This window comes from Gekko japonicus, unplaced genomic scaffold (genome assembly GCF_001447785.1).
Source record: "Gekko japonicus isolate JY-2015 unplaced genomic scaffold, Gekko_japonicus_V1.1 scaffold1635, whole genome shotgun sequence".
Taxonomy (NCBI): Eukaryota; Metazoa; Chordata; class Lepidosauria; order Squamata; family Gekkonidae; genus Gekko; species Gekko japonicus.
This window is the reverse complement of record NW_015168098.1, coordinates 78874-93964: the sequence shown is the minus strand read 5'-3', so window position 1 is coordinate 93964 and position 15091 is coordinate 78874. Positions and strand designations below refer to the sequence as shown.

The 15091-nt window shown below is 39.7% G+C and overlaps 1 protein-coding gene across 1 annotated transcript; it reads left to right on the top strand.

Moving 5' to 3' along the window:
- The first annotated feature begins 5567 nt into the window (after positions 1–5567).
- LOC107113433 (vomeronasal type-2 receptor 26-like) lies at positions 5568–14888 on the top strand. Its single transcript, XM_015414761.1, has 5 exons — positions 5568–5858; positions 6792–7655; positions 11774–11831; positions 13060–13940; positions 14736–14888. Exons 1-5 carry the CDS (start codon positions 5568–5570, stop codon positions 14886–14888), a joined length of 2247 nt encoding a protein of 748 aa, XP_015270247.1.
- The last annotated feature ends 203 nt before the right edge of the window (positions 14889–15091 follow it).

Sequence of the window (15091 nt, the reverse complement as noted above, 5' to 3'; positions counted from 1 at the left end):
ATGGTCAGCTCCACATAGAGCATCTTGCAGTAATCTAATGTAAATGGTATCAAGACAAGCACCACAGTGCCAAAAGCTGGTGAAAGTCAACTTTGGCCACCACTGCCACCTAACTATCCAAGAAAAAGCTCAGAGAGCAGAGACATAGATGGACTTAACTGTACCTCTGTTTGCAAAAGATCTTGTGCAATACTTAGCACTTTCATTCCCAAGATATTATAGGGTCCAGAAATTTGTTGCACAAGATCCTACACGTGGAAACACAAGAAGGGCTACCAGAAATAGCAAGTCGCTACTGCAGCTTTTCTTGTGTTTCTCTTTGAGCAAGAACTTTATCTCGATTGGAAATTTTGCAGTAGACCCAACCCATTACCTGACAAGGCTGGAGATTATGGATTTGTCATATTGTGCCACTTTTCAGTATTATATAATTGACTCTAGATGACTATATGGCCAGCAAAGGATGTCCTATAAACAGCATTATAGATGTTATAACTGTGGCCAGTCATGCACATTTCACAAACAGTACCAGAAAGGTTATTCAGCTTCTCCTTATGAGTACTAGTTTCATTAACTCTCATTGGCTCCTGGGGATTTGGATGGAAACAGTCAGATGCTTGTTCCCAGAATTCCTTGAAAAACAGTTTATTTGGTTCTTGTAAGGTTTTATGTCTTGAAAGTTCTGGAAGCCAGTAAGTTCACTGGGGTCAATTTTGAAGGAAATGGTTTTGTGAAAGAATTGGAAATTCCAGGCTTCCTGAAGGCCTGTTTGGTTTCCCTTTAGGACCTAGTGAGTAGATCATATGATGGCGCATCACTATTCTGCTAGGGGAAATGGAAAGAGGGGTCCCATCCAACCACCCCCAAATGCTATGGATCCTGTGCAGACAAAATCTAAATGGGATGGGGGTGTAGTGGGGAGAGCAATTGAGCACACCTGAATGTAATTCCTAGCTGGATCTAACCCACCAAATTCATTTGAATATGTCTGAGTAAACATGTTTAGGATTGTACTTCCCATAACTTGGGCACTGAATGGAGTCTCTATGAAGCAGATGGCTTTAGCGTAGAGTTTGTTGGAAATATATGAGTTGCAAGGTCTCAGATTCCAGTCATTACAGGGTTAACTTTGTTTACCTTCTATACCATTGTTTAGACTGACCTGGAAGGAAACCTGGCAGACAGCCAATGCAAGCAAAGCCCACAAAAGTAAATGGTATTGATTGGTTAATGTACTCAGGTGATTTCTTCTAGGGATCAAGAAGAATGAGGATTCTCCATTATTGCCATTGTTGTGTGACCATGCTTTGTAGCTGTAAGATGTGACAACGTAGCTCTAGGTATGTTTGTTATTTTGTAGGTTTCCAGTGTACCTTTTACCCTTAGAAATAAAGATTTTTAAACAGAAAGAAATGTTCCCTCTCCAGTGAAGCAAAGATCCATTGCAAACTTTGATTATGTAAGTATTTTTGACTATTTTCCCCAACAGAGTTCAGCTGCTGCTTGTTGTCTGACAAGATGACCGAGGACACAAGGAGTTCCACTTAAAAAAAATGTTGCTACCAAGGATGCCACTCAAAGGCTAAACTTGGCAGCTGTCTTTTTTTTATATAAATTTTCTTTTAAACACTTTTATTAATCGGATATATCAACACGTTCAAAAATACATTTCTTCTTTTCAACATATACCCTTTTCTACTTTCTTCTACCCCCCCTTCTCGGCCTCCCGCAGTGCTCCCACCCCCTTGTACATATCAATTCTTAGTTCACCATCTTCTACAACCCCTCTTACTAAATTCTTAACAGGTAACATTATAACATTATACCATTATTTCATTCTATTACATACTGTTCTTAATAATTGTCAAAGCAAAGTAAGTTATTTTTTACATCCCAGTTGTTTTCAATATATTCTTTAAAGTCAATCCATTCTTCCATAAATTCTTGATCCTCTTTATTATTAAGTTTCCTTGTCAGTTTATCCATTTCAGCCATAAAAAGCATTTTCTTTATCCATTCCCAAATCTCTGGTACCCTATCTTGTTTCCAGGCTTGTGCATATGTCTTTCTTGCAGTAGTAATCAAATACCACAACAATGTTCTTTTAGTCACATTTACCTCCTCCATCTTGAGCCCTAAAAGTAATATTTCGGGTTCTTTCTTAAAAGTCGATTTCAGAATCATTTGCATTTCACTATGAACTTCTGTCCAAAAATCTGCAGCTTTATCACAAGTCCACCACATATGGTAAAAAGAGCCCTCATGCTTTTTACATTTCCAACACTTATTCGACATATTCTCATTCATATTAGCTATTTTTTTGGCGTCATATACCATCTATACATCATTTTATAACAATTTTCCTTCAAATTATTACAAGTAGAGATTTTCATTGATTTTTTCCATAAACATTCCCAAGATGACATAGATATTTCTTTATTCATATTTACAGCCCATTTTATCATTTGCTCTTTTACCGTTTCATCCTCTATACCATTTTAACAACACTCTGTATATCTTTGAAATCATTTTTCCCCTTTTTCCGCCCACACACATTCTATTTCATTATTTTTCTCTCTAAAGCCATAACATTTTTGCCAGTTGTAAACAAATCATATATTTGTCTGTAATTTAACCAATCATATTCGAAGTCTAACTCTTCTCTAGCTTTTATCACACACTTTCCCCCTTCTATATTCAGAATGTCTCTGTAAGGTAACCAATCTTCGCCTTTATGTTTTGAAAAATGTTTAATTACTTCAGCTGGAACAATCCATAAAGGTCTGTCCTCAAAACAGAACCTTTTATATCTCATCCAAGTCTCGCACAGTGTTCTTCATATATAATGATGTGATGTTTGAAAAGATTGTCCAACTTTATTTGTCATACCATAAATAAACATGCCAACCAAATTTGCAATCATGACCCTCTAACGCCAACAATTTTATTTTCTAAATTAACCCACTGCTCCAACCATGTCAAACATACCGCCTCATGGTATAGTCTAAGGTTAGGTAACTGAAAACCTCCTCGTTCCTTTGCATCACACAAAATCTTCATTTTAATCCTTGGTTTTCTTCCTGCCCACAAATTTCGACAACTCCTTCTGCCATAAATTCAACACTTTAATGACCTTTACTATTGGAATAGTTTGGAACAAAAACATCAGACCAGGTAAAACATTCATTTTTACCACCGATATTCTTCCCATCAATGATAAGTTCATAGTATCCCATTTTTTAAAGTCTTGTACTATCTTATTCCAGAGCTTTTCATAGTTATTCTTAAAAAGGTCAATATTTTTCGTTGTCAAATCAATACCTAGATACTTAGTCTTTTTAACAACTTCACACTGTATTTCCTCTTCAAATCCTGTTGTCTCTTTTTCGTCATATTTTTACATACACTTTGGTCTTATTTTTATTCATATAGAATCCAGCCAAGTCTCCAAATTCTTTTATCTTATCCATAAGCAACGGTAAATTATCGATTGGATCTTCAACCAAAAACATCACATCGTCCGCAAAAGCTCTGTATTTATATGAAAAACCTTTTAATGTAAGTCCTTTTATATCCTTATCATCTCTTATTTTTTTCAACAACACCTCTAAAATCCAGATACACAGTAATGGAGATAACGGGCAACCTTGCCTTGTCCCTTTTTGGACCTTAAATTGTTCTGTCATATCTTTATTTACATTCAATGCCACTCTTTGCTCTGTATATATCACCTTTATTAAATTTGTAAAGGATTGTCCAACCTCCATCTTTTCCATTACTTGAAACATAAAGTCCCAATTTAAATTATCAAAGGCCTTTTCAGCATCAACAAACAAAAAACCAACTTCTTTCTCTGGATGCTTATCATAGTACTCAAATGCGTCAATCACCATTCTTAAATTGTCTCTAATTTGTCTGTTTGGTAGAAAACCGGCTTGCTCTTCCGTTATTATTTCATTTAAATATTTCTTCATTCTTTCTGAAAGGCAGCTGTCTTCTTTGCCTTCTGAAACACTGTAATTATCTGAATCACTATCATTTGTTCCTGTGACTAAAATCCATTTGATTTTTGGAATGTGCATTAAAACTGTATTTGAATGATGTTTGAAACCGGTTATAATTACCACCATCCCTTTCATTTAGAGCTGGGAGAAGGGACTCAGAATAGGCAGTTGCTACTCTTTATTAAGCTAAATGGGCAGGTCACAATATCTGCCCTTTCAATGGACATGCTTTTGGGAGGTCTACTGGTAGACTCAGACAAAATTCAACACAGAAGAGTGATGAAGTCAGAGAGAGGATATCAGCTGGCACAGGAGGCTAGGATGTTGTTTGTGTCAGTGATGCTGCTGCTTCTTCTGCCTTCCGTAGTATGTAAAACACATACTGTGAAGGACACCTTGAAAGGTTCCTTTCATACTCCATATGAATGGTACCAGCCAGGAGATCTTGTAATTGGTGGAGTTTCTTCTCAGATCTGTTACCCTTTTCAGGAAATACTTTGATGGACCGCCTGCTGAAAATTTGCCTGGTGGCCTATAGTAAAGAATTTTCTTCCTGCTCCTTCTGACACTGGCCAGGTTACAAATTCTAACATTTGTTTCTCCTGTTGGTGGGATACTCCATCAAGAATATGTAGGCTTGGTACAGTCCAGCACTCCTTCTTTTCAATCACATTCTGTCTTCTCTCAGAGTGGGATCTTTTCAAATTTTAGTGGACTAAATGGTACAGTGAAACACCATACAATCTAGTATGGGCTAGCAGTGCCGTCCTAACCAGAGTTACACTATTCTAACTCCTCTCATTTCAATGGAATTAGAATTAAGTCTGCATAGGATCATACTCGGAAATAGGGGCATTCATGTCTTCTCCTCCTTCTCCTCTTATAATTTATGCCTGAATCTCTTTCCAAAACTCCATCATTTTATACTATATTTTTATTTACTCTGCAATAACCTGTAATGTTGAATTCAACACCAAAAGGCTGATTGTTCTTTTGATTAATGCAGTCATGGGGGTCATAGTTATCCTAGGATATGTCATCAAGAGTATGAAGTATATGTCAGCAGGTGCAGTGCATGAACTACCCAGGCTGTGTAATGCATAATGTTTTAGTGTGCATATATGTGCATTTATATGTATTTTCACTGGAGACAAGTTGTATTTATTCTGCATTTAGCTTCTGGAGATCTTGCTGAGCCTTGAGAAATGATAGCTTAAAATCAAATTAAAGTAGGAGGGAATAAGGATAGCCGTTTACTTTAGGAAGTGCTGTAAATCATGTGTATCCTGCAATAAGAATGGTAGGATGCAGCAAATGTGTCAAAATAATTGCAGAGAAGTTCAGGTGCACAATCAATTTAATTTGCGCTGAACAAGGAGTATGTTAGATGCTCTGAACACATTAGTGACAAAGGTAAGTTTACCCTTAGGGTGAGTTAATTAAATCAGACCCAGAATGGACCACTATTGTGGCAAGGTCTACTCAGGGGTAATAATTTGATGCAGTAGGGCATACTCCCTGGAAACTGTTTGTAGGATTGCAGCCGGTGCCTCTTTTTACAGTATGATAACAAAGTTCTACCAGCATGTCCTAGCTTTGGAGTTTGCCATCAATGAGATCAACAAGAATCCCAAGATCGTGCCCAACGTCACCCTTGGCTTCCACATCTATGACAGCTACTATGATATGAGGACAACCTATCGTGCCATGCTGGATCTGCTGTGCAAATTGCATAGATCTGTTCCCAACTATGAATGCAATGCCCACAAAAACTTGATGGCAGTCATTGGGGGATTCAATTCTGAAGTCTCTTTACACATGGCAGACATCCTAAGTCTCTACAAGATTCCGCAGGTAAATTCTGTGCAGAGAAGAAGGAGTAATCCAACCAATTGCCCTGTTTCTTTTTTGGGGATTTATTGTGCAGGTAAGAAAAGGAAGACGTTTGAATGATGCAGAGAACAAAGGTCAAAGAATCCCCACACATAGGCAAGGGGTAATAGTAAGTACAAGGAATGATAAGTTGCTCTTAGCAGAATCATTTCACAGATCCAGTTTGGTGTAGTGGTTAAGTGCGCAGACTCTGATCTGGGAGAACCGGGTTTGATTCCTCACTCCTCCACTTGCACCTGCTGAAGTGACCTTGGGTCAGTCACAAGCTCTGGCACAGCTGTCCTTGAAAGAGAGCAGTTTATGTCAGAGCTCTCTCAGCCCCACCTACCTCACAGTGTGCCTGTTGTGGGGAGGGGAAGGGAAAGGAGTTTGTAAGCCACTCTGAGACTCCGTTGGGTACTAAAAGGCGGGGTATAAATCCAATCTTTTCTTCTTCTAGAAATTGCGCATTAGCCCCACAATCTGAGATATTTTAACCAGGGCTGATTTCGCACTAGAGCTGCCTTGATGTTGCACCGCTGTTTGCCCTGATACTATTGGTCCATTTCACACCAGAAGCTGCGGGGCTGCATTTTGACTCGCGGCTTCGCCCGATTTCCCCCGCAGTTTCATGATACTGTTTTTTGAGGATCACGAAACTGCAGAGGAAATCGGGCGAAGCCGCGGGTCAAATGCAGCCCTGCGGCTTCGAGTGTGAAATTGACCAATAGTATTGGGGCAAACGGCGGCGCAACATCGAGTCAGCTCTAGTGCAAAATCAGCCCAGAACAAGCATCTGGCTTTCTCTTGCCAGATCTACAATTTCCTTCACTAAATACCCTTTTGACCATTAGTCACTTGCACTCAAACGGTCCTCCTAAAGTCTCTTTAAAAGATCTGTACATTTTCTTTCAGCTGACATACGGATCATTTGCCCCAGAGGTAAGAGATGAAAAAAAAATCCCTTCCTTTTACAGCATGGTTCCAAATGAAGCCCATCAGAATATCGGGATCATACGCTTGCTTCTCCATTTCCAGTGGACGTGGGTTGGCCTTTTTGCTGTGGATGATGACAGCGGAGAACATTTCTTGAAGGTGCTGGAGCCCCTGCTTTCCCAAAATGGAATCTGTTTGGCTTTCATGCAAAACATTCCAAACAAACACAATTGGGAAGACTTGTATTACGCTTCTGATAGATTTTTAGAAATTTATTTACCTCTTGCAGAGAGCAAAGCCAATGCCTGTATCGTCTATGGAGATTCAATGGTCCTTATAACACTTTATATTATTATATTTTTTTGTAATCCCAATTATAAAGAAAATGCATCACTGAGAAAAGTTTGGATTATGACAGCCCAAGTTGATTTTGCACTAACTGGCCTTCAGAGGGCCTGGGATTTCCAGTTCTTCCATGGGACCATTTCCTTCACAATTCATTCAGATGAGCCTCTTGGCTTCCAGAACTTTCTTCAAGACATAAAGCCTTATCAGCAGCAAGGAAACAGTTTTCTAAAGGAATTCTGGGAGCAAGCATTTGACTGTTTCTATCCAAATCCCCAGGAGACAAGGGACACCAGTGAAACCTGTACTGGGGAGGAGAGGCTGAAGAGCCTTTCTTGGCCTGTTTTTGAAATGAGCATGACTGGTCACAGCTACAGCATTTACAATGCAGTCTATGCCATAGTGCAGGCTATTCATGTCCTATACTCATCCAGATCCAGTCACAGGGCAATGATCAATGGTAAAATAAAGGAACGTCAAGATCTCTGGCCTTGGCAGGTAATGCTGACACAAGGAACTGTTAGTATGTTAGTATGAGACGATATTCAACTTTTTCCAACTCGTCCAATGAAAAATGCATTATTTGGTGACAACATTTTGTGCATTCTTTCTTTTTGTGATAATCAGAGCATTTGGGGGGCGGATAACACTGCATACTGTTGATCTTCAAATGAAAAGTAACTATTGACTGGCTTGGACTGTCTGAAATGACATGAAAGTGTAACAGCAGTATATCTAAAAATGAAGACTCTTTATATCAAGTTTGGTGTAGTGGTTAAGTGTGCGTACTTTAATCTGGGAGAACCGGGTTTGATTCCCCACTCCTCCACTTGCACCTGCTGATGTGACCTTGGGTCAGTCACAAGCTCTGGCACAGCTGTCTCTTGAAAAAAAGCAGTTTCTGTCAAGAGCTCTCTCAGCCCCACGCACCTCACAGGGTGTCTGTTGTGGGGAGGGGAAGGGAAAGGAGGTTGTAAGCTGCTCTGAGACTCCAAGTGAAGGGCGGGGTATAAATCCAATCTCTTCTTCTTCTTCTCTTCTGTATATGAATGATTGTTCTACTCATTTTAATGGCCTTGTCACCCACCTTGTTAAGCCAATTATAATATTTAGTTTTGTTCTATATTGATGATCGTGCCCTATTACCTCAGACGAGACTGGGTCTAAAGGGGTCTTAACCAGTGTTCCCTCTAAGCTGAGTGAGTGTGAGCTAGCCCACAGGTTTTTAGCCTCCGGCTCACACATTTATGTCTCAGCTCGGGAAGGAGGGCTCCAGAGCTAACTGATTTATGCAGCAGACAAATCGCTCGCTCACAACTTTAATGCCAGTAGCTCACAAAGTAGAATTTTTGCTCACAGGACTCCACAGCTTAGAGGGAGCATTGGTCTTTACTTTTTTTTTTTTGAATATTGTATTATGGAAGGCCTGAGAATAAACTATCAGATACAAAGTAGTTGTCTTCTCTAAAAGAAGAAATCCTACAGTGTGCAAATGGATATTGAATGGTGAAGAAATCCAACAAGCAAAGGAGTTTTCATCTTTGGATATCCTTTGTTTATCCAATTTAAAATGGGGACCACACCAGTTGCTGATCAGATACAAAGCAAAAAAAAATGTCTTGCAGCATATTATCATTATTTCAAAATGGAGGTGGGAATTCTGTTCCTGGTGCTGTCCAAGTTCTAAATCTAAAAGATGATTGTCCTGTCATTCTTTATGGAGTAGTAATAATGATAGTTTCAGTTAATGAAAACATTGACCATCTATTCTTATTCTTTTTGTAAAAACTGTAAATAATCTGTGCTGCGTAGCTGGCATGGCTTTCATTCTGAATTAGGTCAAGCTTCCCTTGAGGCAAGGGCTTGCTTGCAAGCATTCAGACTATTTATCAGGGAATACTCAAGTAGCAAGGGCTATTTGGCATACTTAAAAGAGCCAGTTTGCTGTAGTGGTTAAGTGTGCGGACTCTAATCTGGGAGAACCGGGTTTGATTCCCCACTCCTCCACTTTCACCTGGCTGGATAACCTTGGGCAAGCTGTAGTTCTGATAAGAGCTGTCCTTGAAAAATAGCAGTTTCTGTCAAGAGCTCTGTCATCCCCACCTACCTCATACCTACTGTTGTGGGGACGGGAAGGGAAAGGAGTTTGTAAGCCACTCTGAGACACCTTTGGGTAGTGAAGGGCGGGGTATAAATCCAATCTCTTCTTCTTCTTCTATTTTTATAACTCTTCCTGTTTTAAGACTGTTCACAAGAAACTTTTGGGACCATTTCATAATGGATAAGATCTCTACAGGTTTGAATGTTCAAAACTCATATTTAGCTTATAACTCATTTCTCAGTGTGGAATTCTGTACTGGAAAAAATAGACAATAATCCCATTAGTAAATCTTCTTTTGAAAAACATAGTTGCTATAGATTGATGTTATTGCCATAGATACTGATTATGAAATATTTTTATTTGTGGTTGTTCATTTGCTTTATACAGGCTGCGGGCACACGGGCAGGAAAATGTGGGGGGGAAGCATGGCTGTTTGCCCCGGGGCTAAATAACATGCGGTTGCGCGAGCAGACCTACCATGGAGGTCCCAAGGAGGTCCCGTGGTAGGGGGAGGTGCTGATCACTCCACAGTCCTGCGGTGCGGCAAAGAAGCGGGGTGCAGGGCAAACGGGGTTGTTGTTTTTTTAAACTCAAATGTGCGCATGCTCCCTTGGGTGGTTGTGTGCATCCGTGGAGACTTTGAAAAAAACCCCACCTTTTTGTGAGGGGACATGGGCGGGTGCCGGAACTACCACCGGAAACCTGATCAGACGCCTGCCCTTGCCCCAAGGTTTCAGGAAACTAGTATCTCCGAGGTACTAGTTTTTTACCCCGCGTCTTCGGCGGGAAGCCTTGGGTGCTTGATGCTTCCCAGGATGTGGTGGTGAGATCGCGCCCGGAAAATCCACCTATCTTCTGTCCCTCTAGCGTGCCTAATGCTCCGTGTGACCACAGCCACAGTTATGCATTGATTTTTTTACATGTCAAAAATTACCATAGTTCACTTGTTATTTGTTTGTATGTTATATGAAACATAAATTAAAAAATGTTTTGTAAAAAAAAAAGAAACTTTTGGCTGTCAATGTTACTCTAAACACTCTTCAGCAATTAGGTTTTTGTGCAACATGTTTTGCTGAGAAGTTGGTAAAATTAATTGATTTCCAAAGCTCTGCTTTTAGAGCATGATACACTTGTTCATCTTAGTTTTTTGGCATTCTTCCTCTGAAATCTTTTCCCTCATACTTATCTGTTGACCTTTCCAAGTCTTATAAGAGCTTTTGCATTCCCCAAGTTAAATGCTTATTCTTTGAGAATTATGAGGGGTAGGTTTTTGTGCTTACCTTACTCAGAATGAATTCACTCCTGCTCTTTAGGCAAGATTGATACTACTTCACATATTCTCCTGGCCAGTCCATTGTATATTAACAGAAGATACTACAGCCTGCTCTGATTCATATCCCTATGAGATGGTTACATCTCAACTTGCTGATAAGGACACCCCCCCCCAAAAAAAAACCTTAGCAGTTGAAAAACATATTACTCCTTTCATGTGTTTAGTAATAAATGATTTATAATAACTATTCACTGCTCAAGATTATGCATCATACAGCTGTTATTGGATGAGATGAAAGACTCTAGCACATTGCTTCTTCTCCCCCTTTCAACTAGGTCCACCCCTTCCTGCAAGGCATTGTATTCAACAACTCATTTGGAGAAAGATTGTCTTTTAATGATAAAAGGGAACTGGGAGGTGGATTTGATATAACGAATCTTGTCACATTTCCAAACAAGTCCTTCCATAGGGTAAAAATTGGAAGGGTAAATTCCAAAGCTCCTAAAGGACAAGAATTCATAATTCACGACAATATGATTGTGTGGCAAACCATTTTTAACAAGGTATTTATTCAAATTTTCTCAGGGGCTACTCTCACTGTTTGGGTGGCTAACTCAGAATTTTGTTTTCACTTTCTCGCCTATTTTGGTCTTTTTGTTTGTTAGATGGGAGTGAATGGTCATGACAGACCACAGTCTGCATCCAAAATCTTATGAGGTATAGCTTTGTACATTGCCAAACATCTCTACTCTTTACAACATTTGAAGCCAACATTATATTTTTCAGATATGTGAGATACTGAGAAATATTTTTTCATGATGCTGTCATTAAAATTTGGTACTTTTATATGGCAGTCATGGGAAAACTCTCTCCCTGATCAAGGGAACTTAGACTCTTGAAAACACATACCCCCCCCCCAAATTTGTGTTGGTCTCTAAAGTGCTACTGGACTCAAATCTAGATCTTCTCTGGGAGGAGATACTGGGCTGAATAGTCAGCTTGCTTTCTCTACACCCCAAATATTCCTGATCCATAAAGACAGGTACTGCAATTGGAGAAGTATAAACTGACCATAGCAAACACAATCTTGATCACTTGTTTCTTCACACCACAGCTGATGCATAATAATGTCTCATGTCTGCCATCCTAAATTCCTTTCATTTATTTCAATAGGTGGCCCCCCTTTCTGTGTGTAATGATTTCTGCAACCCTGGCTCTCAAAAGAAAAAGAAGGAAGGGGAGACGTTTTGCTGCTATGATTGTGTTCCTTGCCCAGAAATGCAGACTTCAAGCCAAAAGGGTAGTTGGATGTGATATATCAGCAGTCTGGGTTAATTCAAATGATTCAGGTGTCATAAGAACATAAGAGATGCCAATGTTGGATCAGGCCAAAGGCCCATCCAGTCCAACACTCTGTATCCCACAGTGGCCAGAAATACCAGTGCCATCAGTGTCAAGTTGATGGGCCTGAAAGGAGCATCATCAGGGTTGCTTTCACTCATCTCTCATTTAGAGAAGGGCATCCATTATGAAGGCTGAAGTAGTTTCAGATCCAAAATCTTTTAATAAATTGTAATGTATCTCCAATAAGGAAGCTTGGAGGTATAAAGTCAACATACCCTTGTGCAATTTGACCAGAAAGGTATATGTTCCAATTTCCAATCACTGATCATATCATTTGGGTGCAAGAAGGACACTGCAGTATTCCATTTTTTTTCAAGATGATTGCTTCTTTTAGGGGTACTTTAACTACTTTGTGGGTACTTTCATTACCCAGTTGGGTAATCCCGTATGACTGCAGGTATAATTCCAAACTTTAACTGTCAACTGGATGTAAATGACTGTACCTGCAAAATGTGTACCCTCTGAATTGTCAGAATCAGCATCATCCAGGACTTCCTCAAAACCTAGGGGAAACTGATGACCACAAAGTTTTTACTGTGCATTAGTATCAGTGTCACAGAGTAGTCATAAAACTGACATTCACCCAGACTTTCACCTGAGTTGTCATGTCTTTTTTCTATTTCCATTCATACGGAATGCTGAATCTATCATTTCTTCATTTTCTGAGCAAACAAAAGGGCTGAATGGGATCTGTGAGAAGGGAGGGGGTATTGAAAAATGATCAGTCCTGGGTTACTTCTGAGTAAAGAGAACGAGAAGGAGTGAAAGAGAGGCAGTGAAGTGTTTCACTCACCATCATACTGGGGGAGCATTCACACTTTTAAATGCTCACCTTGGGTGCAACTCAGAGACAAAAACCATTTTACATCAGCATAAAGATCAAATAGCTAAGATCAATATAGACAAATAGGAAGAACAATGGCCATAACAATAGTAATAATCATCATAATAACCACTGCAAGGAAAGTTAGCTATTTGGAGGGATACTGTAACAAGCTTTGGCAGTAGAAATTGAAATGTATAATGTTTTCAACATTGCTTCCATGTAAAATACAGTCATGAAACTAATATTTCATATCAACTACCACTTTAATCGTCCCTCCTCATCTTTCTCCCCCCCCCAGACATGGATGATTGCATCAAATGCCAGAGTGATCAATATCCAACCAAGAACCAAGATGGATGCCTTTCCAAAACAATAAGTTTCCTGTCTTTTGAAGAACCTTTAGGAATTAGTTTGGCTTCCATAGCTGTATCTTTAGCTTTTATCACAATCAACGTGTTAGGCATTTTCATTAAATACAAAGACACCCCCATTGTCAAAGCCAACAATCGGAGTCTCACCTACATACTTCTTATTGCTCTCCTGCTCTGCTTTCTCTCTTCTTTGCTATTCCTTGGAAAACCAGAAAAGGTGACCTGCTTCCTCCGACAATCTGTTTTCAGCATGATCTTCTCAGTGGCTATACCTTGTGTGTTGGCCAAAACCATCACTGTGGTTGTAGCTTTCATGGCCACCAACCCTGGGTCCAGCATGAGGAAGTGGGTGGGGAAACGGCTGAATATTTCAGTGGTTCTTTCCTGTTTCATCATCCAAGCATGTATTTCTGTGGTGTGGCTAACAACCACGCCACCATTCCCAGATTTTGATACACTGTCACTGGCTGAACACATCATAGTGCAATGTAATGAAGGGTCTGTTCTCATGTTCTGCATTGTTCTGGGATATATGGGGCTTCTATCCATCATGAGTTTGACTGTGGCTTTTCTAGCCAGGAAGTTGCCTGACAGTTTTAATGAAGCGAAGTTCATTACCTTCAGCATGCTGATCTTTTGCAGTGTTTGGCTTTCTTTTGTTCCAACATATATGACCACCAAAGGGAAATACATGGTAGCTGTGGAGATCTTCTCTATCTTGGTGTCTAGTGCTGGCTTACTGAGCTGTATCTTTTCCCCCAAATGCTACATCATTATGTTGAGACCTGAGCTAAACAGGAAAGAGATAGTAATAAGGAGACAACATTAAGAATGGTTGTGATTCCAAGTATCTTACTTTAAAATGAGAGAGGAAGAGAGAGTGAGAGGGAGAGAGGGAGAGGGAGAGGGAGAGGGAGGGAGGGGGAGAGAGAGAGAGAGGGAGAGGGGGGAGAGAGAGAGACTGGACATATGCCAACAATTATTTGGGTTATTTCAGCATTGTGTTCATATTCTAAGGAAATACAAAAATGTGACTGATCCAAAGAATCTTTTTTAAAATATAAAATAAAAATCATTTTGTGATCAGTAATTATTTTTCAGTGTTGTGTTTTCTTGCTTATATTCATCAACAGCAGTTAGAATGTAGGTAATGATCCTAGATTGTGGCCTGAATTTCCCTTATCAGCTGTTCAAATAAATGAATTTTCTTTGCATTTCTTGCACATTGCTAGTTAAGAATTAAAAAAAACCCTGCAGGGTTAATGTGTCTCAGGTACTGAAGAGACTATTTATTCTTGGGACTTACCAGCAATGAATGGAATGGGTTGCTTGGGTCATTTCACAACTGCACATGGGCCATTTCACAATTCCATGCCCAGAATCTGGGATACAAGTAAAACTCTAAAGGAGATTCTGCATTAAGAGGAATAGTTGAGGCCTGGTGAAAGCCATCTGGGATTCATTCCCCCCTGTCAAACATCTCAGAATTCGACAAGGAAAGTCCTGGACTAGTGTTGCTTCAGCTATCCCAAATGACATCTATTTAAAGATCAGTAGTTGTTTGTATGACTTTCTGTCTTGCTTTCTAGTGCTCCTTTCTAAGAAAACAAAAAAGGATGATATTGAAAAAGTGCAATCGGAAGTGGAGAAACAGAGATCCGAACATGTTCATGGGCTTGATTCCCAACGGAACTATTATGAGACCTTATTAGAAAAGAAAAAGAATGATTTTGAGGAAAACATAGGAGAACTATAAAAATCCAATGATGAGGAATTATACCGGATGAGAGCAGAAAGAGTAAATTTAGTTATAGAAAAACAAAGCTTGGCAGATGCCATGCAAGAGACTAAACACTCAAGCGCGGAAGCCTTGGAAAGAGCAACACAGGCAGAGACAGCTTTAGCTAAAATCACCGTGGAACTAGCAGCCACACAATCAGCAGCTCGCTACCTCGCTGA